The sequence below is a fragment of the Zootoca vivipara genome, chromosome 10, assembly GCF_963506605.1.
Source record: "Zootoca vivipara chromosome 10, rZooViv1.1, whole genome shotgun sequence".
Taxonomy (NCBI): Eukaryota; Metazoa; Chordata; class Lepidosauria; order Squamata; family Lacertidae; genus Zootoca; species Zootoca vivipara.
The window spans coordinates 27,781,327-27,802,263 of NC_083285.1; the positions used below are offsets into that span (position 1 = coordinate 27,781,327).

General features: G+C 40.7%; 1 protein-coding gene across 5 annotated transcripts; it reads right to left on the minus strand.

The window, feature by feature from the left end:
* Positions 1-543: 543 nt before the first annotated feature.
* On the minus strand, positions 544-20,562 carry MDM1 (Mdm1 nuclear protein). 5 transcript variants are annotated; one of them, XM_035128308.2, is made up of 15 exons: positions 20,410-20,562; positions 19,574-19,688; positions 18,709-18,929; positions 18,041-18,175; positions 17,053-17,232; positions 15,912-16,039; positions 14,996-15,095; positions 12,653-12,691; positions 12,117-12,292; positions 10,609-10,872; positions 9,245-9,387; positions 8,941-9,071; positions 7,534-7,783; positions 6,889-6,957; positions 544-3,042 (listed from the first exon to the last, which is right to left on the minus strand). In XM_035128308.2, exons 1-15 carry the CDS (start codon positions 20,425-20,427, stop codon positions 2,927-2,929), a joined length of 2,085 nt encoding a protein of 694 aa, XP_034984199.2. In that variant the 5' UTR covers positions 20,428-20,562; the 3' UTR covers positions 544-2,926. The 5 variants fall into 5 exon arrangements, with proteins under 5 accessions (XP_034984199.2, XP_034984197.2, XP_060135631.1 ...); XM_035128306.2 differs by having other exon boundaries at positions 18,568-18,929; XM_060279648.1 differs by lacking the exon at positions 18,041-18,175 and having other exon boundaries at positions 18,568-18,929.
* Positions 20,563-20,937: the final 375 nt, after the last annotated feature.

Consider the following 20,937-nt stretch of genomic DNA (forward strand, 5'->3'; position numbering starts at 1 on the left):
CTGCCTCTACTGTTGGCCCTGGCTATAGAGTTCTAGGTGTCTCTTGCCAATACTATATACATGGATCTATAAATGTGCTTGCCACAACCAAGCACTTTTTGTTTTGTTTGATACTCTCCAACATTCCCCAGAAGGACATTTTACAAACTATATCTCAGTGAAAGGTATGGAAGAAATCCCCGTTCTTGTTCCAAGCCAGGGTCATAGTGGTTGGGAACCAGACTCACCATGAACTGTAAGATTGCTGTTTTGCAAGCCTTTCCATTCTTCAGTGTTTGCAGTCTCCTCATCCTTAGCTCAAAGGAGGAGGTTAGCACGAATCACACAGTTGGGCAGGTCATCGGGGCTGGGCTAAATATGCCTGCTCCCAAAACTGAGTTTGGGTCCTGGCCAAATATCAGCAACTTTAGTTAACCAGGGTCATCACACACACAAACCTGTTATTTATTTCTTTTTAAACAATCATTTGCCACTAGTTTCAAAGACTAGATTAATGGTTTCAGCAGCGGATTTCTGTTTAATTGAACATATTTTCAACAATAATTTTTATTTGTTCAGTGAGTCTTTTCTGAATTACAATCAGGGATCATTAAATAATTGCAAATTCCTGTATGAAATTGCCTGATTCACATCTTTACAAATGTGCAGGTAAGAATTTAGCTAACCACTGGATTTTGTACTCTTTGAATTTGCAAAAAAAAGTTGTCAGTCATTTAAAAGTCACAAAGTATGCATGTATGTAGCAGCAGCAGGACACAAACATGTACAAATTAAAAGTTGGTTTTATTCCAGAAAAAACATGCCATTTGTCCGGAGCTCTCTGCCCCCATGACTTATGGCCACCCTGATGGCGACTCAATGAAATCCTCAGCGTTTTTCCTCTTTTTCCAGAAACAACGCGTGAAAATGACTCTCTTCTGTCGCTTCTGTGATGTCAATTTCCCCTTTTCTTGTACCCCTCCTCTCCTGCCTTACTCCACACTGAGACGCTTGGAAACTGGCTCAGACAAGCTATTGTCTGATAATTGTCTGTGTTTTTCTGGGCTGTGAACTCCCCCTGTACTTCCCTCTGGTCTTCCCATAACAATTCTCCCTTCACGCCCTGGGCTGCTGTCAAAGTCTGCAGCTGCTGTTGCTCGCTTGCTGGCTCCAGCCTGAGAATGTAGCTATTTTTAGAGAAAATACTAATTTAAATATTATGGTATGGATTTTGAGAGGTACTTTTCACAATTAGTGTGGAAATAAAACAGAATTATGGGTAAAAGCATGCAAAAGTGAAATCTCCAGTTATAACAGGGTTATTTCTAATTAAGGATCTGACGTACACAAATATACAAGTTGATTTTTATTTTAGAACACATAAAAAGTGATTTTTAAAAAATCATAAAAATCTTAACATTAAAAAATAATAATGAAAGTTCCATCACTTCTTTATAAACAGTGCTGTTAAATGTTAAAATGCTGTGGGATCATCTGTGAAAGAATAAACCCATTTTAGCTTTAAAAATCTTTCTACAATGCCAATAATTCTGAAACAGCACAGCAAGACAACATTGCATTGTCATCAAGTTCAGTTCTTTCCCATTCCCTGAGTCTTGCGAAGAATCCACTGTGGTGATCTAAATACAACTTTAAAAACTGATCTAGTCATCAATATGGCTAACAGTGATCACGTGTACAAACCTGAAAATTATCATGACAGAGGAACACAACTGTGATTTAAATACAACTAGGGCCAAACTAGGCACTATTCTATTCACACAATTAGCAATGATATGAATCATTTTAAAAAGTAAGTTGCAGGTGTGGGAGCCGAGGCCTGTTTAAAATTTACTTTTAAACAACTACTCAAACAACCACTAGCTGAATGGGTGGCAACAAGTCTCTTTGTCTGGCTCACAGACTGCCGATAGCCTTTCCTTCTGCGAAATGTTCAGATACTGCTCATGGGCTTCATTACCTGGAGTATTATGGACTGAGATTTAGCTTCATCTTTATGATAAAACTGCTAACAGGTGAAGGGGAGTGACACTGAAATGTATATTGAGGACAGAACCAAAGCAACAGGATGCTGTGGTGTTGGGTCATGAGAGTAACTTTTGTGACTGTATCTTACTTGGTACTCTCATAATGAAAACTGACTCAGGTTGGTATTGCCAAGGCAGCCACAGAAGCCACACTAAATGCTGTTGGGACCTGCACAGACATGACCAAGTCAAAAAATCACGTTAGGTCCATAACAGCTTTGGGTAAATGCCAAGACTGCATTGGAGCATAAAGATCAGTGCTGATGAATTTGACACGAAGAATCTGAATGATTTGTATGAATATGCTGGGTGGGATTAAAGGATTTTGGAGCTCAGTGAGTGCCAGAAGAGATGAAGAAGTGCTGAGGTCAGGAATTAATGAAGGTTGCTGGCTACCCACACCTGGGTTCATCCTTCATGTTATTTACTCTTACTTGATGATCTACGCTTTGTGATGGATGATGAAGATGAACACATTGTAGCATGGCAACACTTCTCCGCTATGATGCCATTTGAACAAAACTGACACTGCTCTAGCTAAAAACATTTGTGACCAAATGAGGTAGAGCTCAAAGACAGGTTGTGCATTCCCAGAACCCATGCCAGAGGGTACCTTATCTGTGACCTCTAGATGTTGCTGGACTCTCAGCTCGCATCAATCCCAGCCAGTGAGGCCGATGACTAGGGACGAGAGGAGCTGTCATGCAAAAACTCCCAGAGGATCACAGGTCATTTATCCCTGTCCTATCCAAGATAAAGGGATGTGAATATCCAGCATTTCCTATAGTGGGACCTTTTTACCAAAGTGGTAAGTGCAAACAACCAGAATTCAGCCTCAAATAATTTTCACAAATTGGTATTAAAATACCAAAACAATTCAGGAGTATAGCTGAACACAGTCACATTTTGCCCCAGAAGTTCTCCTTTCTTCTCTGTGCTCGTTCTAGAACCTGAGATGCCAGTGAACTAGAAGCAGCAGATCGAGCAGATAGCTGGGACAATCGGTCATCATCATCTGTAAACATAACAAAGGGGGAGGGAACCAATCAGATCCATGGTAACAAGATAAGCAAAATATGTTTAGGTGCTTGCTAAAATGGACATTGTCCTCTTTAGGAGCTGTAAGGTTAACACAAATTTACCAACAAACATACGGTATAATTATTTTCTATACTGGGGGATTAGGAGTATATATGGATAGTGAAGCCAGATTTAGATTGATTTTTAAAATTATGAAACAAGGCACACCTTCAAAGCTTCCTAAACTGTATGGTACTTTAAAAAAAAACACCATTATACTTTTTAAGAGCAACCTATTAGTGCTATATTTCATTTCTGAAAGGACCAAAAGCATAAATGAACACATCTGATTCCAAAGTATGATTTCTTGTACGGGTGCAAACTCAGTCCAGTGGAAATACCATTTTACTGTTCTTTCATTGACAGTAATAATAATAATAATAATTTAATTTATACCCCGCCCTTCCCAGTCAAGACCGGGCTCAGGGCAGCTAACAACAAAAAATATCAATGCAGGTATAAAAGAAACAATTCAATTGAAATGCAGATTAATACAATGTTAAAATTCCATTTTATAATTAAAAATCTACAAGTAAGATAAAACCATTATAAGATAAAACCTTAGGGGAGGGTAACCCCGGGGTCAGACTGCGTCAGTCCAAAGGCTAAGCGGAACAGCTCTGTCTTACGAAAAGATGACAAATCCCGCAGGGCCTTAGTCTCCTGAGACAGAGCGTTCCACCAAGTCGGGGCCAGTACTGAGAAGGCCCTGGTCCTGATCGAGGCCAGCCTAACCACCTTGTGACTCGGGATCTCCAGTATGTTATTATTTGTGGACCTTAATGTCCTCTGATGGGCATACCGGGAGAGGCGGTCCCGTAGGTACGAGGGTCCTAAGCCGCATAAGGCCTTAAAGTTCAAAACCAGCACCTTAAGCCTGATCCTGTACTCCACCGGGAGCCAGTGCAGCTGGTAAAGCACTGGATGAATGTGATCCCGCGGCTGGGACCCCGTAAGGAGTCTCGCCGCGGCATTCTGCACCCGCTGGAGTTTCTGGGTCAGTTTCATGGGCCACACTTTGACCATACTGCGTGGGGTGAACTTAGCTGTAAGAAGATACAGATGTAGCAACAGCACACACAGGGGGATTGAAGCTACGGAAGACTCTACAGTGGAAAATATTGCTTGCACCCCAGTTCCAGGAAATCAAAGCATGAGCCAAGACAAAGAGGCATGCCACAGCATCTTCTGCAACACTGCAAAGAATTCTGAGGTACACTCTTGATTCATGCATCGCTTCCAATGAGCACTCTGACTGCTCTGCTCAGCAGGCTGCACGCAAAGCAATCCTGCTGCATGTAGCATGAACTGAGAGATGGACATACTTACCCATGAACCATACGTTGCTCAAAATTAAGAGTTTCTACCAAGTCACTATTTTTTGTAATTCAACATCATCAGAGTTCTGCCTGCCATAATCGCAAGAGACCAAACCGGAAAGCTGTTGAAAGGGCAGCTGCCTGGTTTGTCTTTATATGCCAGTTTTGTGGCACCAAGTTGCACTAAGTTTCTGAAAGAGCTTGCCTGAGAAATGTTCAAAAACACTGTATGCAATAAAAATTACAGACTACCTCCATCACTACAGTTTCTTTCCTGAAACTACCATTAAAGAGGTGCTAAGACTCAGCACCTAAGTATCGCACAGTAAATGTGTGCATTTAAAATTAAGATAAAATTGCAGGTACTAGTTTTTCTGCTGCTAATCATTTGTTTTCAGTAGCAGAGCAACGGTTTGGGAATGATCTGTCATCTCAAGAAGAGTGGTGAGACTGCAGGGCATTGCTGAAGACCTGGTTGACTTTAGAGGCTTTCTGTAAACATATATAGATGCTTTGCTGAACAATTTGCACAGCCCACACACTTTTCAGTCTTAGCTATTACTGAAAGCTGCTAAAAGAGCCAAGTATCAGGTGGACCTTACTCAGAAGGTGCATCAGTTTCTATGATATTTGCATATGCAGCCATTCATTCTGAGCAAGTACTTCCAAGCATCTCCCATCTCAATCTGTGCAATGGGGCATTGCAAGCTAAACAATTCCTCTTTAATGGCAAGTGTCAGGGATGATTCACACATTAATTCAGAGATGCTAAAACCAACGAACACAGATTTTTCCGCCTCCTTTTTGTGTGTGTGTGTGTGTGAAAGTCATGACCCTACATCAAAAGCTGCCAAGCTACAGAGGTGGAAAGAAAACTGTGAGTATTTCTTTTTATGTGGTTCTGAGGGCCGTTTCTCACCAACAGTTCCCCATTTGAAAACTATGTAGCGTCGTTATTTTGTACTGGTTTCACCGCCTCATAAATAATTGTGTGATTTAGCTTGCAGTCTCCTCTATTTATCCACTTTTTGTTTGTCTGGGATTGCTATATAATGAGCCTTAAGAAATTCAGTGGAGACCTGAATGACCCTACTCTCTTCTTGTCCTAGGCCCTAGATGGTAGTTAGCATCATAATTCCAGTCAGCCACTTCTAAAAGTTTTATTGCTTTTTTGTTTTATAATTTCTATAAATTTTTGTGAATTGCTAATAAAGCTTATTAAAATGTCAAAAAAGGGGTGCATTTAGGGAGGTCATAGAGTTTGAAAACAGTTGATCTAGTATGTGCTTTGTCGTCCCAAGAGAACAAGGCAATGAAGAAGAATGGTTAGAGGCAAAACAGAAACCAAACCTAAGATTCTATGCACAGACAAGGGATGGTAAGGCTGCTAAGGGACTACTACAGGTAGCAGACATGGTGTTAAGTTTTGTAGTCTTCAAGTTCCAATGGAATTATTAAATCAGGGCATACTAAAATTCTTTCCCTATGTACTTATGATCTTGGAATGGTAAAGCTACAGAGGTCATGGAATATTTCTGACCTCCTCCACCATGGCCTGAGGAGAGAGTGCACAAAGCCAAGGCTCACTCAGGACTGCTCTTATAGCACTCAACCACAGCTAACACTACATTCAAACATAGTCAGTGGGAAGACATACAGTGGAACCTTGGTTGTCAAACGCTTCGGAAGTTAAATATTTCAGCTTTCGAACACTGACAACCCAGAAGTGAATGCTTCCGTTTTCAAACGCGCCTCGGAAGTCGAACAGCTTCTGAGCCGTGTTTCTCAATTTTTTCAATGGATTTTGCCAACTGGCAATTGCGCCTCAGTTGTTGAACATTTCGGAAGTCAAACGGTCTTCCAGAACGGATTACGTTTGACAACCGAGGTTCCACTGAACTAAAATCAAGCCATAGGATTCTATAATCATCACAAACAGAACAGTTCACTGCATAACACATGCATGTTATTCATACACGTGTGTGTGAGAGAGAGGGGGGGTTATATATTTACACACACACTTTTTAATAGTTTGAAAAACATTGTCTCACTTTCCTCCCAATTTTTTCTCCTCTAGGCTGAATGTACTATTCATTTCTTTTTCCTTACTGCATATCACACAGTTTGACAGAAATTATGCAAGTTTACAATTATGGAAGGGTTTGCTAGAATTTCTAAGTGCAAACATCCTATTTTAACTAAGCCAAAAGCATACAGAAAGCATACTCCAAATGACTGCAACAATATGTGAGAAGTTTCCATTAGCATGAATTAGTATGAAATATCTATTTTTACAACACCTTTCATAGTTCCTACTGAGGAATAAAAAGCAGGGGAAACTGAAATACAGAATTATTTGTTGTTATTATTATTATTAATAATAATGACTACATTAATAATAAATGCCTAAAACCTATTAACGGCTCTAGTTATATTTAACATGGATAAAAGAGGGGAAATACCTTCATCATTATAGTTTCTCTCCTGAAGTGGTAATTGCATCCAGCTCCTTTTGGGGCTTGCAACACCGCCTAAAAAGAAACAGCACACAACATTGCATTTCTCCAGTCCACAAATACTTTACCTCCTCATGGAAAAGCAATTAAGATTTTACTTGGCAGCAGCAATTGGGCGGGTGATTGGTGGCTGCGGCAAGGCCTGCTGGCGATTGGCTGTGTCTGCGGCAAGTGGGCAGGCAATTGGTGGCTGTTGTGAGGTGGGCAAGCGATTGGTGGCTGCGGCAAGTGGGCGGGTGGGCTGTTGGTGACAGCGAGTGGGCAGACAATTGGCGGCTGCGGCGAGGTATGCAATCGGCAGTGGCTGTGGCAAGCGATCAGCAGTAGCAGGTATATAAATATGCTAAGAAACAAATATGTTTAATAGAAAGTTTCTGCATGCTTAAGGGAGCCGTCTACTTTTGGCTGTTTTAGTTTTTCAGTGCGGGGTCACCTTGTAGAGTAATAGGAGATACTTGGGTATTTTTCAATGTACAAATTCACAGAAATTAAGAGTTTCTATTGCTGCTCCTGCCAAGATCCATAAGCTCTTATTTAAAGCCATTCTACCTATCTAAAAAAGGTGCAAAATTGTGTAGAAAGTAAGCCAACCATTATGCTGAAACTCAGGATCCCTGAGCATCCCCTGAATGCGGCACGATGGATTCCAATAGGGCAGAGAAGGATCCTTGGCTGATTTTAAGCCAGGAACCTTTGTTGTCTGCTCTGAATATGCTGAAGCTGGAGAGCTTCTTGCACCAGATGAATCTCGGCTGGACCACTGATATTTCCTCAGAGGCAAAGGATCCACAGTTTTCAGCCCAGCAGCTGGGGAAGGACTAAGTGGTGTATCCTCTTCATCCTGAAAAGACAGAGTTGAAAAAAGACCCTGTCACGTTGTGAAAAACTGTGCCAATGCTGTTCACAGGAAATGAACAAAACTGTCCTTTTCCACTTAGTGAGCTATGTCTGGCTGCAGACATTGAAGTTACTTTAACTGATCACTTCTGCACACGCGTCCCTCAATCTAGTTTCATGAATGCATAAATGCAGGTGACTAGCTGTGTACGGAGGAGTTTTGGGCCAGTGAAAATAGAGGAGGGAAAGAGCTGAAGGGACTGCTTTTGAGATCATCTAGTCAGTCATTTTAGAAATGATCAAAGATTGAATGGCATAAGTGGAGGTAGGAGCCTCATTCCGAGCATCCATCTCCAACCATAAAGTGATAGGGATGGTTTACTATGACTTAATTTCACTAGAGTGGGGTACCAGTGGTGAATTAGTTTCAGAGAGGCTTCCTTCACTGAGGCTGAGTTTGTCCTGAAATTGCATTAGCATCTAATAAAAATCTCAGACCGGCCCATTCCTGCAGATAATGTATCACTGGCACTCATTTTCAAAGGCTGTCAATGGTCTAGGGAAGATCATTTGCTTTGCATAGCTACAGGCCTCTAGCACTGTTAGTCAATGTTTTCTTAGGATCAGGAATAGCGTCATAAGCTGATTTGGGGGCCTTGGAGGCTCCCTCTCAAATAGATCCCCCTCTCTTGAGTTACCAGCCTCCTCCCACATATGAAATTGGTTATAATGTCCCAGGCAGCTAGACCCTGGGTGATCCAGGAAAGGGTGTGGTGGAGACGTCCAGGAAGCCAAGTACCTACCCCCGCCTCCTCTTCCACACCTCAAGCATAGTGGAAAGAAAAGCGTTCCCCAAATCTCAGAGCGTCTGAGGAGGGGCTGAAAGGAAGTGCTTTCAGCATTAGAACACTCCATCAGGGGTTAGTGTATGTCCGTGCAATGTTTAGCAATTGGAATACATAGTCTGTTATTTCCCCATTTACTTCAATGACGTTTGTTTGATAAAACTATAACTGCTTCACAGTCTTCAACAGATAATTTGTCATTTTAATTCAGTAGACGTAAAAACAAAGAAAGTGAAAACAAATGGTAATTCTAAGCAAATTTTAAGCAAAACGTACCTGTAGCTCTTTACCTTTTCACACACCTGCCATGACTTACCCTGTGAGATTTTCTTTTCAAATCTTCCCTTGAGGTTTGATTTGCCAAGGCATGCTTTTCTGAAGACCCCTGCCTGACATGCAGCGAGGATGAAGACTTCCCTTTTGGAGGAGATACTAAAACAGCACCTCCTAAAGGAATAAAGAGAACACACTCTTGTTAATGCTGAATTTACAGAAATAAATTGCTTTGTGTTCTTTTTATATTTAAGGGGAGGGTGTGGGTGTGGTTGTATGGGTGTGGGTGTATCTATATGTCTCTATCTCTATACTGTATCTATATCTATGAATCATTATATTGTTACCAGCAACTGGTGTTGTAAGGTCATGATGTGTTCTTTGGGCTCCACCAAGTGCCCTTAGCTGTGGAGTAGGAAGCCTGCCACCCTCTCGTGAGGATACCGAAGAAGACTTGGCCATATCACCTGGAGAATTCATGTTTTCTTCTCTGAAAAATATGACAAAACATACAAATATACGCATAGTAAAAAAATGTATCCTCTAATTTATTGGTGGCCATAATTAATAAATCCAAAAGTCTTATTTTGTTTGCTCACCCAGGGAAAGTTCTACATATTATATAGGCCATGAACAAGACAGAATGAAAATCACAAGAGATCCTTCAAAATATACAGTTATATCTTCATTTCTGTGGGTTTGGTTGGTTCCCACAAATACTCTAGGTAGACTGCTTTGGAATTTTACACGTTCGGTTCAATAGATAGAATCATTCTTTTTATCCAATCTAAATTATTAATGGCTGTCTTACACCCATTATTCACTGGCCTCACAGATTCCAAAAAGCCTCCTCCCTTTTCACCATTATGCCCCCAAAGTGTTATCTTTAGTGCAACATCGACCTCCAGTAATACTGATTTTCTACCTAGTTTTCCTGTTCTTCTCTATCTTAAGAATGTGTCCTATCTTAGTATCACCACAAAACAGTCATTATGCTCCTAGCTAAATTAGTACACCAGCAAATGAAGTTTGATTTACCTTGTTAACTTTTCCCATTTGTGATCTTTATCAATATCAAAGAATGAGCACATACTTTAAAAAAAAAAGATGCTTTCATATTTAATATGCTTTGAGGAATGTCACCAGCTGTATCTCTAAACCATTATCTCATGATTCTCATGTTACCAAGACATGCATTGTCAGCCATTTTCCAGCTGCTTCCCATAAGGAGAGGGGGGGAAACTAACATGGAAAGTAACTTTCAGCATGGTTTTTCGAGCAATTCCCAATTTGCAATATCATTCTTTCTTGATACAACTTCAAAACATGGTGTGACATCACATAAATAAGCTTTGTACTCATGTGGTCCCACCACACCGTCCCCTGGCGTACTATGCTTAATTAGCACATCACTGCATCCAAACTTGAAAACTATGGTTTATGCAAGTCCTGCAAATCAGGATTAGCAACAAGTGGCAACCAACAGTTTCTGAATGAATAGCAATGCTTGAAATGTCTCCTGTGGCTAATTAGTAAGACACACAAAAAAAAATCTAGTTCAAACTGAAATAGTAATTTCTAACCACATTCATGTACATCGATTTGATTTCTCCATTACATAGTGAAACTGCCATTGCCCTACTTAACAGACACTGCGTGTAATTGTCATAACTGAATGACATTGGTTTGAAACATAATTTTAGATATTTACACTTGCTGGGCATCTGTATTGGCATCCTTATCATTTTCTTCCAGTTCTTCAATCTCTTCCGATTCCGGCTTATGTTTCGCCCCCTCTTTTTCCTCTAATGCTGGTGACTGATTTTCCAGTTGCTCATCATTGCCTGGTTTGTCCCAAACCAAACGTTGTTTGATTGGAACAGTGGCAGCGCCTGACATGCCTAATTTCCCAGTGTTGTTCAGCTGGAACTGTTCTGGCAATTCAGGATGTGGGAAGAGCTTTTTCTCACGGACCCTGTATAAAGAGGAAGCAGTGCAGTGAATTCAGGATGTTCCCTTATGTATTCAGAAATATACTGACTGAACTCAAACATATGATTAAAAGCAAAACTACTGTATAAACTCTGATAAGTCTTATAATTCATACCAACATACACATAGTTCAGCTTGTAGGGAATCCACTAGGGTTTTAAACTTGTAAACTAAAGCCTTTGCAGCCAGTATTCAAAAAATTGCATAACCAGTTCTGTATGATCAAGGGGGCTCTGAGGGTCTTCAGGTCACATGAAAAACTCTTTTGAAACTGAGATGACTTTCAAAGGCAAGTTTGCAAAATGGCACTGATGATTATTGGTTAAATAAAGAACCCAAAAGCTCATTGGACGTGCCTGAGCCTAAAGTAACTCTTTGAATTCCAACTCCTGTGTATGTACTGTAGTGCAGAATTTTAAACTTAGACATAGAAGAGTTGGATATGACTGCTGCTTCCTACAGAACCTCCTACTGAATAGTGCCAGAAGGGCAGCCTTCCCCAACCTGGAGCTTTTTCAGATGTTTTCAGCTAGAATTCCCATAATACCTGAATATTAACCATACTGGATTGGGTTAATAGGAGCTGACACCCAACAACAACAACAACAACAACTGGAGGGCACTATAGGGGCACTCAGTTACTGGATTCATTTCCCCTGTTACCCCCATGTAGCATGTTCTTGTGTGGAAGCACAGATGTGCTGCCTACAAAAACCGGTCTTTACACACATACTTCCACCATGATCTAGAGATGCTGAGCGCTTGAAATCAATTTTACTTAGGCTACAATCACTTACTTAGGCTACAAACACCATATTTTCATGGAAGTATTTGTCATTAAAATCAATGGATTCTACTTCTGAATAAATATGTTTAGGGTTATGTTGCTAATAAAATAGCTATGCAATAAACCCCACTGAACTTGATTTCAATTCTTGGTTTAAAAAGTTTTCTGCCAAAAAAAATTAATACATACAAACAAATATTCATATGTTTCATTACTAACATTGTGGAGATGGGAAAAAAGGGAGAATTTCATGCCCAAAATGGCCATTTTAGCATGCTTTTTCTAGAGCATTCCTAAATGAATTGAAGATCATTGCACAAAGCAGTATGATTGGAATATTAGAGGCTGTAACCACAAATTGCACTCATTTAGTGAAATGAATATTCCATTTCTTAAACTATCATATTCCAGGTCGGCTTATTCCACATAGAATCCCTTACCCTGCGAGATCTAGAGCTCTGACATTGTTGCTAATGATTTCTTCAGCACTGGAATTAGAGGACAAATCCCAAAGCCTGTTGTTATCTGACAGAATCTGATTTAAATGATCTCTGGAAAAGTGGGTTCCTTGGGACCTTCGCCTGTAGGTCTCTGCTTTCTCCCGAAGTTCTTTCACCTGGGTATGAAGATTTCACAAAATTGGATTTTTTTATTGTGGTTTGTAACGTTTGTTTAGAACTATTAATCATTTAATAGTCACAACTGACAGCACAGAGCAGCATGTCACAGAATACATGACCAGCCGCAGCACCAATAAGGGGCAGCACATGTAACAAAGGGGAAGAGTGCAGATACAGTTTTTAAAGTAAGCAAGTGTTACAAGCAGCCAAGCCCAAGCACAGCTGTTAAATAAATTATGCAGCAAGCACAAAAAGCCTACCAGCTATGCATTTGCTTAATACCACATTGTATTTCATTTTGAAGGTTCAGAAATGTTATAATTGCTCCAAGCAGGAAGAACTTAGATGCAACCAACCTCCATATACCACATGGTATTTAGGGTGTTTTGAGAACCCTAAAGAAAGTAACACAGAAATAAAAATAGCATTTATTTACTTATTTGATTATGTTACGGTAAATGAGATTCAATCTCACATGAAAAACAATCCCTTTCCTTCTGTTGGGATTGTGGTGTTATCCTGCCTCCTACAGTTCAGCTTACAAAGAATGTGGTCTACTCTCCTTATGACTTGTTTTGAATGGCATCCTTAATAAACAGCCCTATTTAAAACTATGCATTATCAGTAACCAATCTGGCACTTGCAGGATTAAATATTTGCATGTGTATTTCATGTACAGCTAGTTAATGTTAGCCATGAATATACAGAATTATACAGAGCCCTAATTTTTACTGGTGTATCATAATTTCTGCAACACCTCTACAATATCAAAGCATTCATATTGTTAGCATTATGTTAATAGTTAGAAACAGTACAAACAAAGGGTTTTATCTAAATTCTGAGAGAAGACCCACTGATATTAATGGCTAACTTAGGTCTATTAATTTTTAACGGTCTGCTCCAAGTAGGATTTACTTGGCTACAACCCATAGCTTTTACTTGCAGGCACTGTACGGTCATGTTTATTATTATAAACCACTTCACAAAATCTAAGGAACGGAAAATCTTAGTATATTAACATATTCACCAACCTAAGCAAGCTTTAAAATGCTATTAAAATTACCTTTATATATTTCAGGGAATAGAATTGCTGGTCTTTGCAGCACAATCTGACTAGATAGCAAAGATCAATGAGAAAGTCACTCTGTGCTTAAAATTAAATTAACACACACTGAGATCTCCAAATATCAAGAAATTTGAGAGCTTTCTGACATCTGTCTGTAAAGTTTTAGTATCCTTTTACTAAACACAGATATGGGAATTTGCTATTTTAAAGATCCATTTCTCTGCATGCAAAAATTGACCGAAAAGCAAAAAACTGTAGAAGAAATGGGTGCATGGTCAGAGCAACTGGGCACCTTGGGAGGAGATGGGAATGGATATTGAGAATGCCTGTGGTGAATTATGAAGAAACACAAAGAACACCTAAGTTTCACTATCCCAGCAGGTCATAGGCTCCAGAAATCACTACTGTGATTATGAATTGCCTTGTATTAATATTTCAGAAGTCTAATTTGAGGTGAATTTATACCAAAAGTAAACATACACTTTACAAAACACATTAGCAATTGCCTTCAGGCAACAGCTCCCTTGGGAAGGCTTTATAACCATACTTCCACACTGTCACTCAGCAATTTGCAAAGAGGGTGGAGAAAATTAAACACTGAAACCCCACCTGAACTATTCATTAAAGCAATACTTTAATACTTTACCAGCTGAACTGGCTCCCGGTGGAGTACAGGATCAGGTTTAAGGTGCTGGTTTTGACCTTTAAAGCCCTATGCAGCTTGGGACCCTCGTACCTACGGGACCGCCTCTCCTGGTATGCCCCGCGGAGGACCTTAAGGTCCACAAACAACAATATTCTGGAGATCCCGAGCCATAAGATGGCTAGATTGGCCTCTACTAGAGCCAGGGGCTTTTCAGTATTGGCCCCAACTTGGTGGAACGCTCTTTCCCAGGAGACCAGGGCCCTGCAGGATTTGTCATCTTTCCGCAGGGCCTGCAAGACAGAGCTGTTCTGCCTGGCCTTTGGGTTAGACTCAGCTTGACCCCTGTGTTTTTCCTCCCTCATGGCTTGGATTTATGGAATACTTGAATTGAGGCTGCACTTTAAATTTTAATACGGTATTTTAATCTGTATCTTAATTAATTGTTTTTATGTTTTATTGTAATTCTGTTGGTGTCAGCCGCCCTGAGCCCGGTTTTTGACTGGGGAGGGCGGGGTATAAATAAAAAATTATTATTATTATTATTATTACTGTACCACTTTAAACAAAAGGACACTAGACCTGGACAGTGCAAAATGGTAGTCAGGAACCTATGGGTTGTATCCAAGCAAGTCACTGTGCAAGCAAAACAACTTCCGTGACTGCAACAGGATTGCCCTTTCTCTCCTCCCCCACCCACCCCAAATATGCTGTGGGTGCCCTCCCAAGCCTCTCAAGCAGTTTCGGGAGTAGGACAGGGGATTCATGGGGAGAGGAGAGGGAGGGGAAGTTCCACTGAACTTGTGGAAGCAGCTTCCCTTGCGAAATGATTTAGTTGGATTCAGCCCTAAACCACTGCCACAGGTGATGAGAAACCCCACTTCCCTGATGCATAACTTCTCCTCCTGGAGAAATTCAGTGAAATGGTTCCCACCACCACCAATTTCTCTGCTCACAAATAAGATGGAAATACTCAAAGTGGCGACTCACCTGATCAGGTTTGTTTCCCCTGATACGTAACCAGGCTCCATCTTTGTACATATACTGTGCTGGAGACAAGAAATTTGAACTGTATTCTGTGTTCATTTTCCTGCGAAAAGCAAGTTCACAGGGTAGGGAGAGAGATTTATTATCTTGCAATTATCTGATAAACTTTGTCATTGTTTCTTCCCCACCCCCTTTTAAATCTTTCATCCTAATACTAAAGAGAGAGAAAATGTTGTATGATATAGGTCCAGGCAAAACACTTGGAAATAAACATTACCTGTAGGAGAAGCAAGCTATTAGCAGCAATTCATTTGCAAAAAGAGGCACACTCTGTCTCAAGTCCACCTTGAAGATATGGGGGGATTGGCTTCACTCAGCAGAACAAAGACCACTTGGCACATACCGTACTAAGATGCACTGCTCTTTTATTATATTGTTTCATGTATTCAAATGAATATAGGTTCCTAGGATGACCTGTTATTACCTCTGGCTTAGTTCAGCCATGACCAAGATGGTTCAGGGCATAATCAGCCACTAATGTCCTCTGTGCATCTGCGAATCTCTCACTTAGTTTTGTTGTTGATGTTTAGTCGTTTAGTCGTGTCCGACCCTTCGTGACCCCATGGACCAGAGCACAGCAGGCACTTAGTTTAGACAGAGCTATTGCATCGCACCCTATTAAAATTATATCCTATTTAGCCACAATTTGGAGATAAATATTTAGCTTCCTCCTACAGGATGTTAGATTAAATGAACTGGGCAAAAGATTCCAGCCCTGCAGGGGGTTGGACTAGATGGCCCTCATGATCCCTTCCAACTCTACAATTCTGATTTTAAAAGGTGCCACAAGATACTGTTGGTTTGCTGCACCAGACTAATGTGGCTACCCCTCTAAAACTGTAAGTCGTATGATACTTACTTAATATTTCTAGGTAAGCCAAGTAACCTATGTTTTTGTTTATGTTGTTTCAGATTTGTTTCAGATTTGCTTAGCTTTGATTGATCTTCTGCAGTCTTCAAAAATGTTTCCTTTTTCTTTTTCTTTTTCTGAAACAAAAATTTCAGAGGCACATTATTAACTTTTCCAGAGGCCTCTAAAAACTACATTTCTATCAGACATTATCTTAAGTCTGGACACTTCTCAATGTACCAGCAGTTTCGGGAAAATCTGAAATGTGAAAATGTTCAGATATCTTTAATTGAGGAAGAATGCTTAGTTGACGTATTTTATAAACAGCATTATCTCTCCAGGGTTTCAGACAGGAATATTTCCCAGTGTGACTTGAAGACGCCAGAGATTGGACCTGGGACCATCAACATGCAAAGCAGTCGCTTTTACTACTGAACTTTGGCCCATTACCATATGGGAAGCATCAAAATGAAATGAAATAAGAAGTAATATCAACCCCAGTGTTTTGTTTTGTTTTAATGAAGTTGCATTTTAGAGACTTATTTTTTTAAAAAAAAATCTTTTTTTTACTATGGAATTAATTTAAAAATACAGGCAGCAAAAAGGAAGAATACACATAACAATACATGATAAACAATTAGGAGGAAATTCACTTTAGTATATCATGAGTAAACCTTTGGAATAATTAGAAGAATACAGCCTAAGGGGGAGCTTACTAATTATTAGGAGACTTTGCATGTGTAAGTTATGCAGCCAAAACATGGGGGGATATGTATTTGTACTTTAGTGGAACATTATTAGAAGCTTGAACAGCTTCCACATAGTAGATAAATGAAATCATAGTGCCATTACATCTTTATTAACATTGGGGTTCCAGGCTTCTTGTACTCGCATAGTAACTTTGCACCGAAACATGGCATCCCAAATATTATCAATCCACTGCTAAAGGTTCAATGAAAAGATAAAATGCAACACTTTATAATTTAAAAATCCTTAGCATTTTTTTTAAAAAATAATTCTTTCCCCCCATATAATCAGAGTCACCAGCTGAGAATCTAATGTGATCCTGGTAATCTTCATATATACAAAGTATTAACTTCAAAAGTTATTCGAAATTGTTTAAAATTACTTAAATATGAATCTTCAATACCTTTTCTTCATATGAAATTTCTACAGGTTCAGATACAGGACATTCTTTCTCCTCCAAACAGCATCTCTCTTTCTGTTCTTTCACAGGGGGTGAAGCTTTGAAACTCCTTTCATATTCGGTTTCAGGAATAATGACAGGAGACTTATATGGAGGGATGGATTTACTTGAACTGTGAATAATCTTTGGTTCAGAAAAGATGTTAATTTGTTGATTTCTAAAGCTAAATTAACAGTGCAATCCTAACCACGGTTACTCAGAAGCAACTTCCACTGAGTTAAAGAGGGCTTATATCCAGGTAAGGGGGCTAGGACTGCAGCCTAGATCTTGCACTGAAACCAGTGAGATTTAATAATGCTTAAGTCTCCTAGATCACTCAACAAGGTTGTAATGAATTGAGAGGTCTATAATTCTCAGTTGTTATGGCACTGATCCAGCTAAGTAAACACAAGTCATGCTCCCCAATGATAACTGCTTATCTGTGGGATTCTACCTACCGTAGTAAAACACTGTGCATAAGAGTGGTGCAGCAATAAAACTGCTAGCACATTTGCAAAGATAAGCAGGGTCCAGTATGGTTTCAAACTTGATGGGGGATGGTTTGTTGAGATTCTTGCATTGCAGGGGGTGGACTAGATGACTCTTGGGTTCCTTCCAACTCTACAATTCTATGATTCTATAAAACAGATTCTTCATATATTACTCATGTAATATTTTATGCACCACGGTTTGGTGAATCAAGGCAGCAATCCTATGCACATTTAACTGGGAGCAAGCTCAACTGAATACAGTGGAACTTATTTCCAAGTAAACCTGAATATAATTGCAATGAAAGTACATCCATATTATTTTATGAAAACCTAACTCCTATACAAACCTAAGTTTGGCGAAATCCCCAGTGAATTCAGTGAGGCTTACATTTAAGAAAACTTCCAGTTATAGGATGATACTTTACAATAAGAACACTACTTTTTATATGCTTGAAAGTTACCTGGTCTGCTGCAAGCACTGGAGACAACTTTTGAGGAGTTTTCCAAATAAATTGCCGTTGATATTCAGAGCTTCTAGGGAAGCTACTTGACCATGGAATATTCAGGCCTGCTTTCCTCCGCAAAACTCTGTTAAGCTGTCAACAAGTATTGGCAATGAACTTGGGGAAAATATATCTTCCTTTCCTCTAACAGTGTTTGAACCTTAAATGAACTGTTTAAAAATAGTGTAAATATTTTCTTGGATAAAGCTGATGAAGGCAATGTCATACCATAATATTGTATAAACATCTCTGAAACATATACATTTCAAAGATAAATCTTGCTTCCATTCATATCAATGACAAAATGTGCTTCAACAGTACCATAACCAAACCCCTTAATGTGTTATGATTATGACAGGCCTACAATTTTTAAAAGAGCAATTTTTAAACATTTCGCACAGAAATTCACTTCAACTGCTGCTCTTGTGTCTTAGCTTCTACTTCCAACATCAAAACAAAAAGAAATTTCAGTACAGTAGTCTCACCTCACCATCTTTTTCTCCCAATTCCTTTTTGGTAGATAGTGTTTTTTTGTTTATATGCCCTATTGTTTTGGGTGGTGACATCTTGCTTTCTGCAAGAGCTATAGTTGATTCAGATCTAGAACTTGCAGAGCTGGAATGTACCTTTTCAGGAAGCCTGGGTGCATCAGGTGTTTTAATATTTTCCTGATTTACATAATCTTTGTTGTCTTTTGTGTGCGACTCCAATGGCCGGTGGATTTCATATTCTGATGACGTATCTTTCTCCGAATTATTGTCCCCAATCCATTCAAAGGACTCTGAAATTTGTGTGTTGTGATAAGGCCCTCTTCTCTTAGAAATAAAACTGGGTTCTCTTGCAATTCCTGCAAAACAGGAAACGAAAAATCTGTGCATTTTGAAAATCCTACACAGGTCTCCACTTCTCAAAGCATTATGTTATTTCTAAGCAGCAGTTAGAAACAGGAGAGAAAGGAAAATGCAAATGGATATCATAAATAAGTGCTAATTTAGAAGATCCTGCAAAAACATGTACAGTATGTGATTTTTTTTTTGTAGTGGTTGAAATAATCTGAAACACAGCTGGTGGTGACAGGATCAAAGCCAAAAGTGAACAGGGCATCCTTTTCTCTCTCTCTGCTATGCACTTCTGACCCCCCCCCCCCCGGCCCTTGCTACCCACATAAAACTGGGCTCAAGGCAACAGGTTGCCCAGCCTTGCCATACATAAAGAGGTGCATCCAACCATGACTCCCTGCTACAGAAGGCATCATCATTTATGTCCATTCTCCCATAGTCACTGAATTTAAACATGCAACTTTGTGCCTCCATATTTTCTGGAAAAAAGTTTTTTTTGGTTTTTTGTTCTCTTCTTAGAAAATAATACTGCTGTCATGCAGGATGTGGGGGTGGGGATTTATCTCTATACTATGGTAAACTTTATAAAATTAACACACACAAAGCAGTAATTATACAGCTATAGAAGGACAGAAGGCCTAATTTGGCTTACCGAGCTCATCCGATCTAAGTCCAGCCCCTTGGCATTTTTGCTCTGGTGCAGAGCTACAAAGCCTAGACTGAGCCGATTTCCTCCATTTGAAGTTCCTCTTGTACTCACTCAATCCCTACAGCAAGACAAAAAAAGTGGAAACCAGTGATTTGATGCCCTATTATTTCAACAGCTTCCATTGAACCTAACTCTACCGCAAAGATTCCTGTGAGTACACTTGCACTCTCTTTATGAGATCTTTTTCTTGAGGGGCAGGTAATTTGGGGGGGGGGTCATCTGCATGGGAGTTTAATACATATCTGAACCTATATGTGTCTCACATTGTTGTTGTTGTTGTTGTTGTTGTTGTTGTTGCAAGCTCTGCTACCTTTAAGTTTTAAGGATCACATCACCGGCATGAAACCCCCAATTAAAAGTTTCCCTATCAACGAACCCACCTACATGCCAGGCAGAAATGAATTTCCATCGGGCACACAACTACTGAATGCGAGACGAGTGGCAGCCCTAAAGGTTTTCCATGCCAACCCAGCCCGGCTGGTGCCCACATACTAACCCATTCAGAGCTCCAGTGGGAGCTGACTCACTCCCACCCCAGCGCTCACTCGGGGGCACCCCTCCTGCATGCTCCAATCACAGGCTGAGGTTAGGGCAGCAGGTTTAAGGCTTTGAGTGACAGCAGGGAGCAGGAGGAGGAGGAGGAGAAGTGGTTGCAGAATGCAACCCCACGGCGGCCACAAACGGCCCTTAAAACTAACGGGAGGGCCAAATAGGAGCAGAAGCCATTGGAGCCCCCGATAGAAGAAAAGGTGGCGGCCACAGGAGCAGCCGCGTCTCACCTTCCAGCGCACGGGCATGGCTTTAAAACGGAGCAGAGGACGGAACTGGGCGGCTGAGGCGCTCCGGGACAGTTACGGGGCGGGGTGATAACGGGAGCAGAGGGAGGACGCGGCCGCTTGTAAACACGGCTGTCGCCTTGACGAAGCGCCGCGGCCTTGCCCACCAGGCCCGCTCGGCGCCTGCGCGGGGAGCCGACCAATCACAGCGCCCGGTTTTGCTTGCCTCCATCATCTCCCCGCTTGAAGATACTCTCGGGCGGATGGTCTCTGCTGCGGTCTTCGCCTGGTCCTGCTGCTGCTGGCTTCGCACACGAAGAAGGACCAAAGTTGTCCCGAGAGAGGAAGCGGCGGGCGCTGGTGTCTCCGCGCGCAGTTGGGCTTCCTCGCAGCCTCGAAGCTCTCCGACTTCAGCCCGTGCATCTTGGCAAGAGAGGGAAGGACTGTAGCTGTTGCTCTTCTTCCTCGCTCGCGCAACGGGGTTGCTTGAAAACCCCTCTGCGTTTCTTGCCGGGGTGGGGTAGAGTGGAG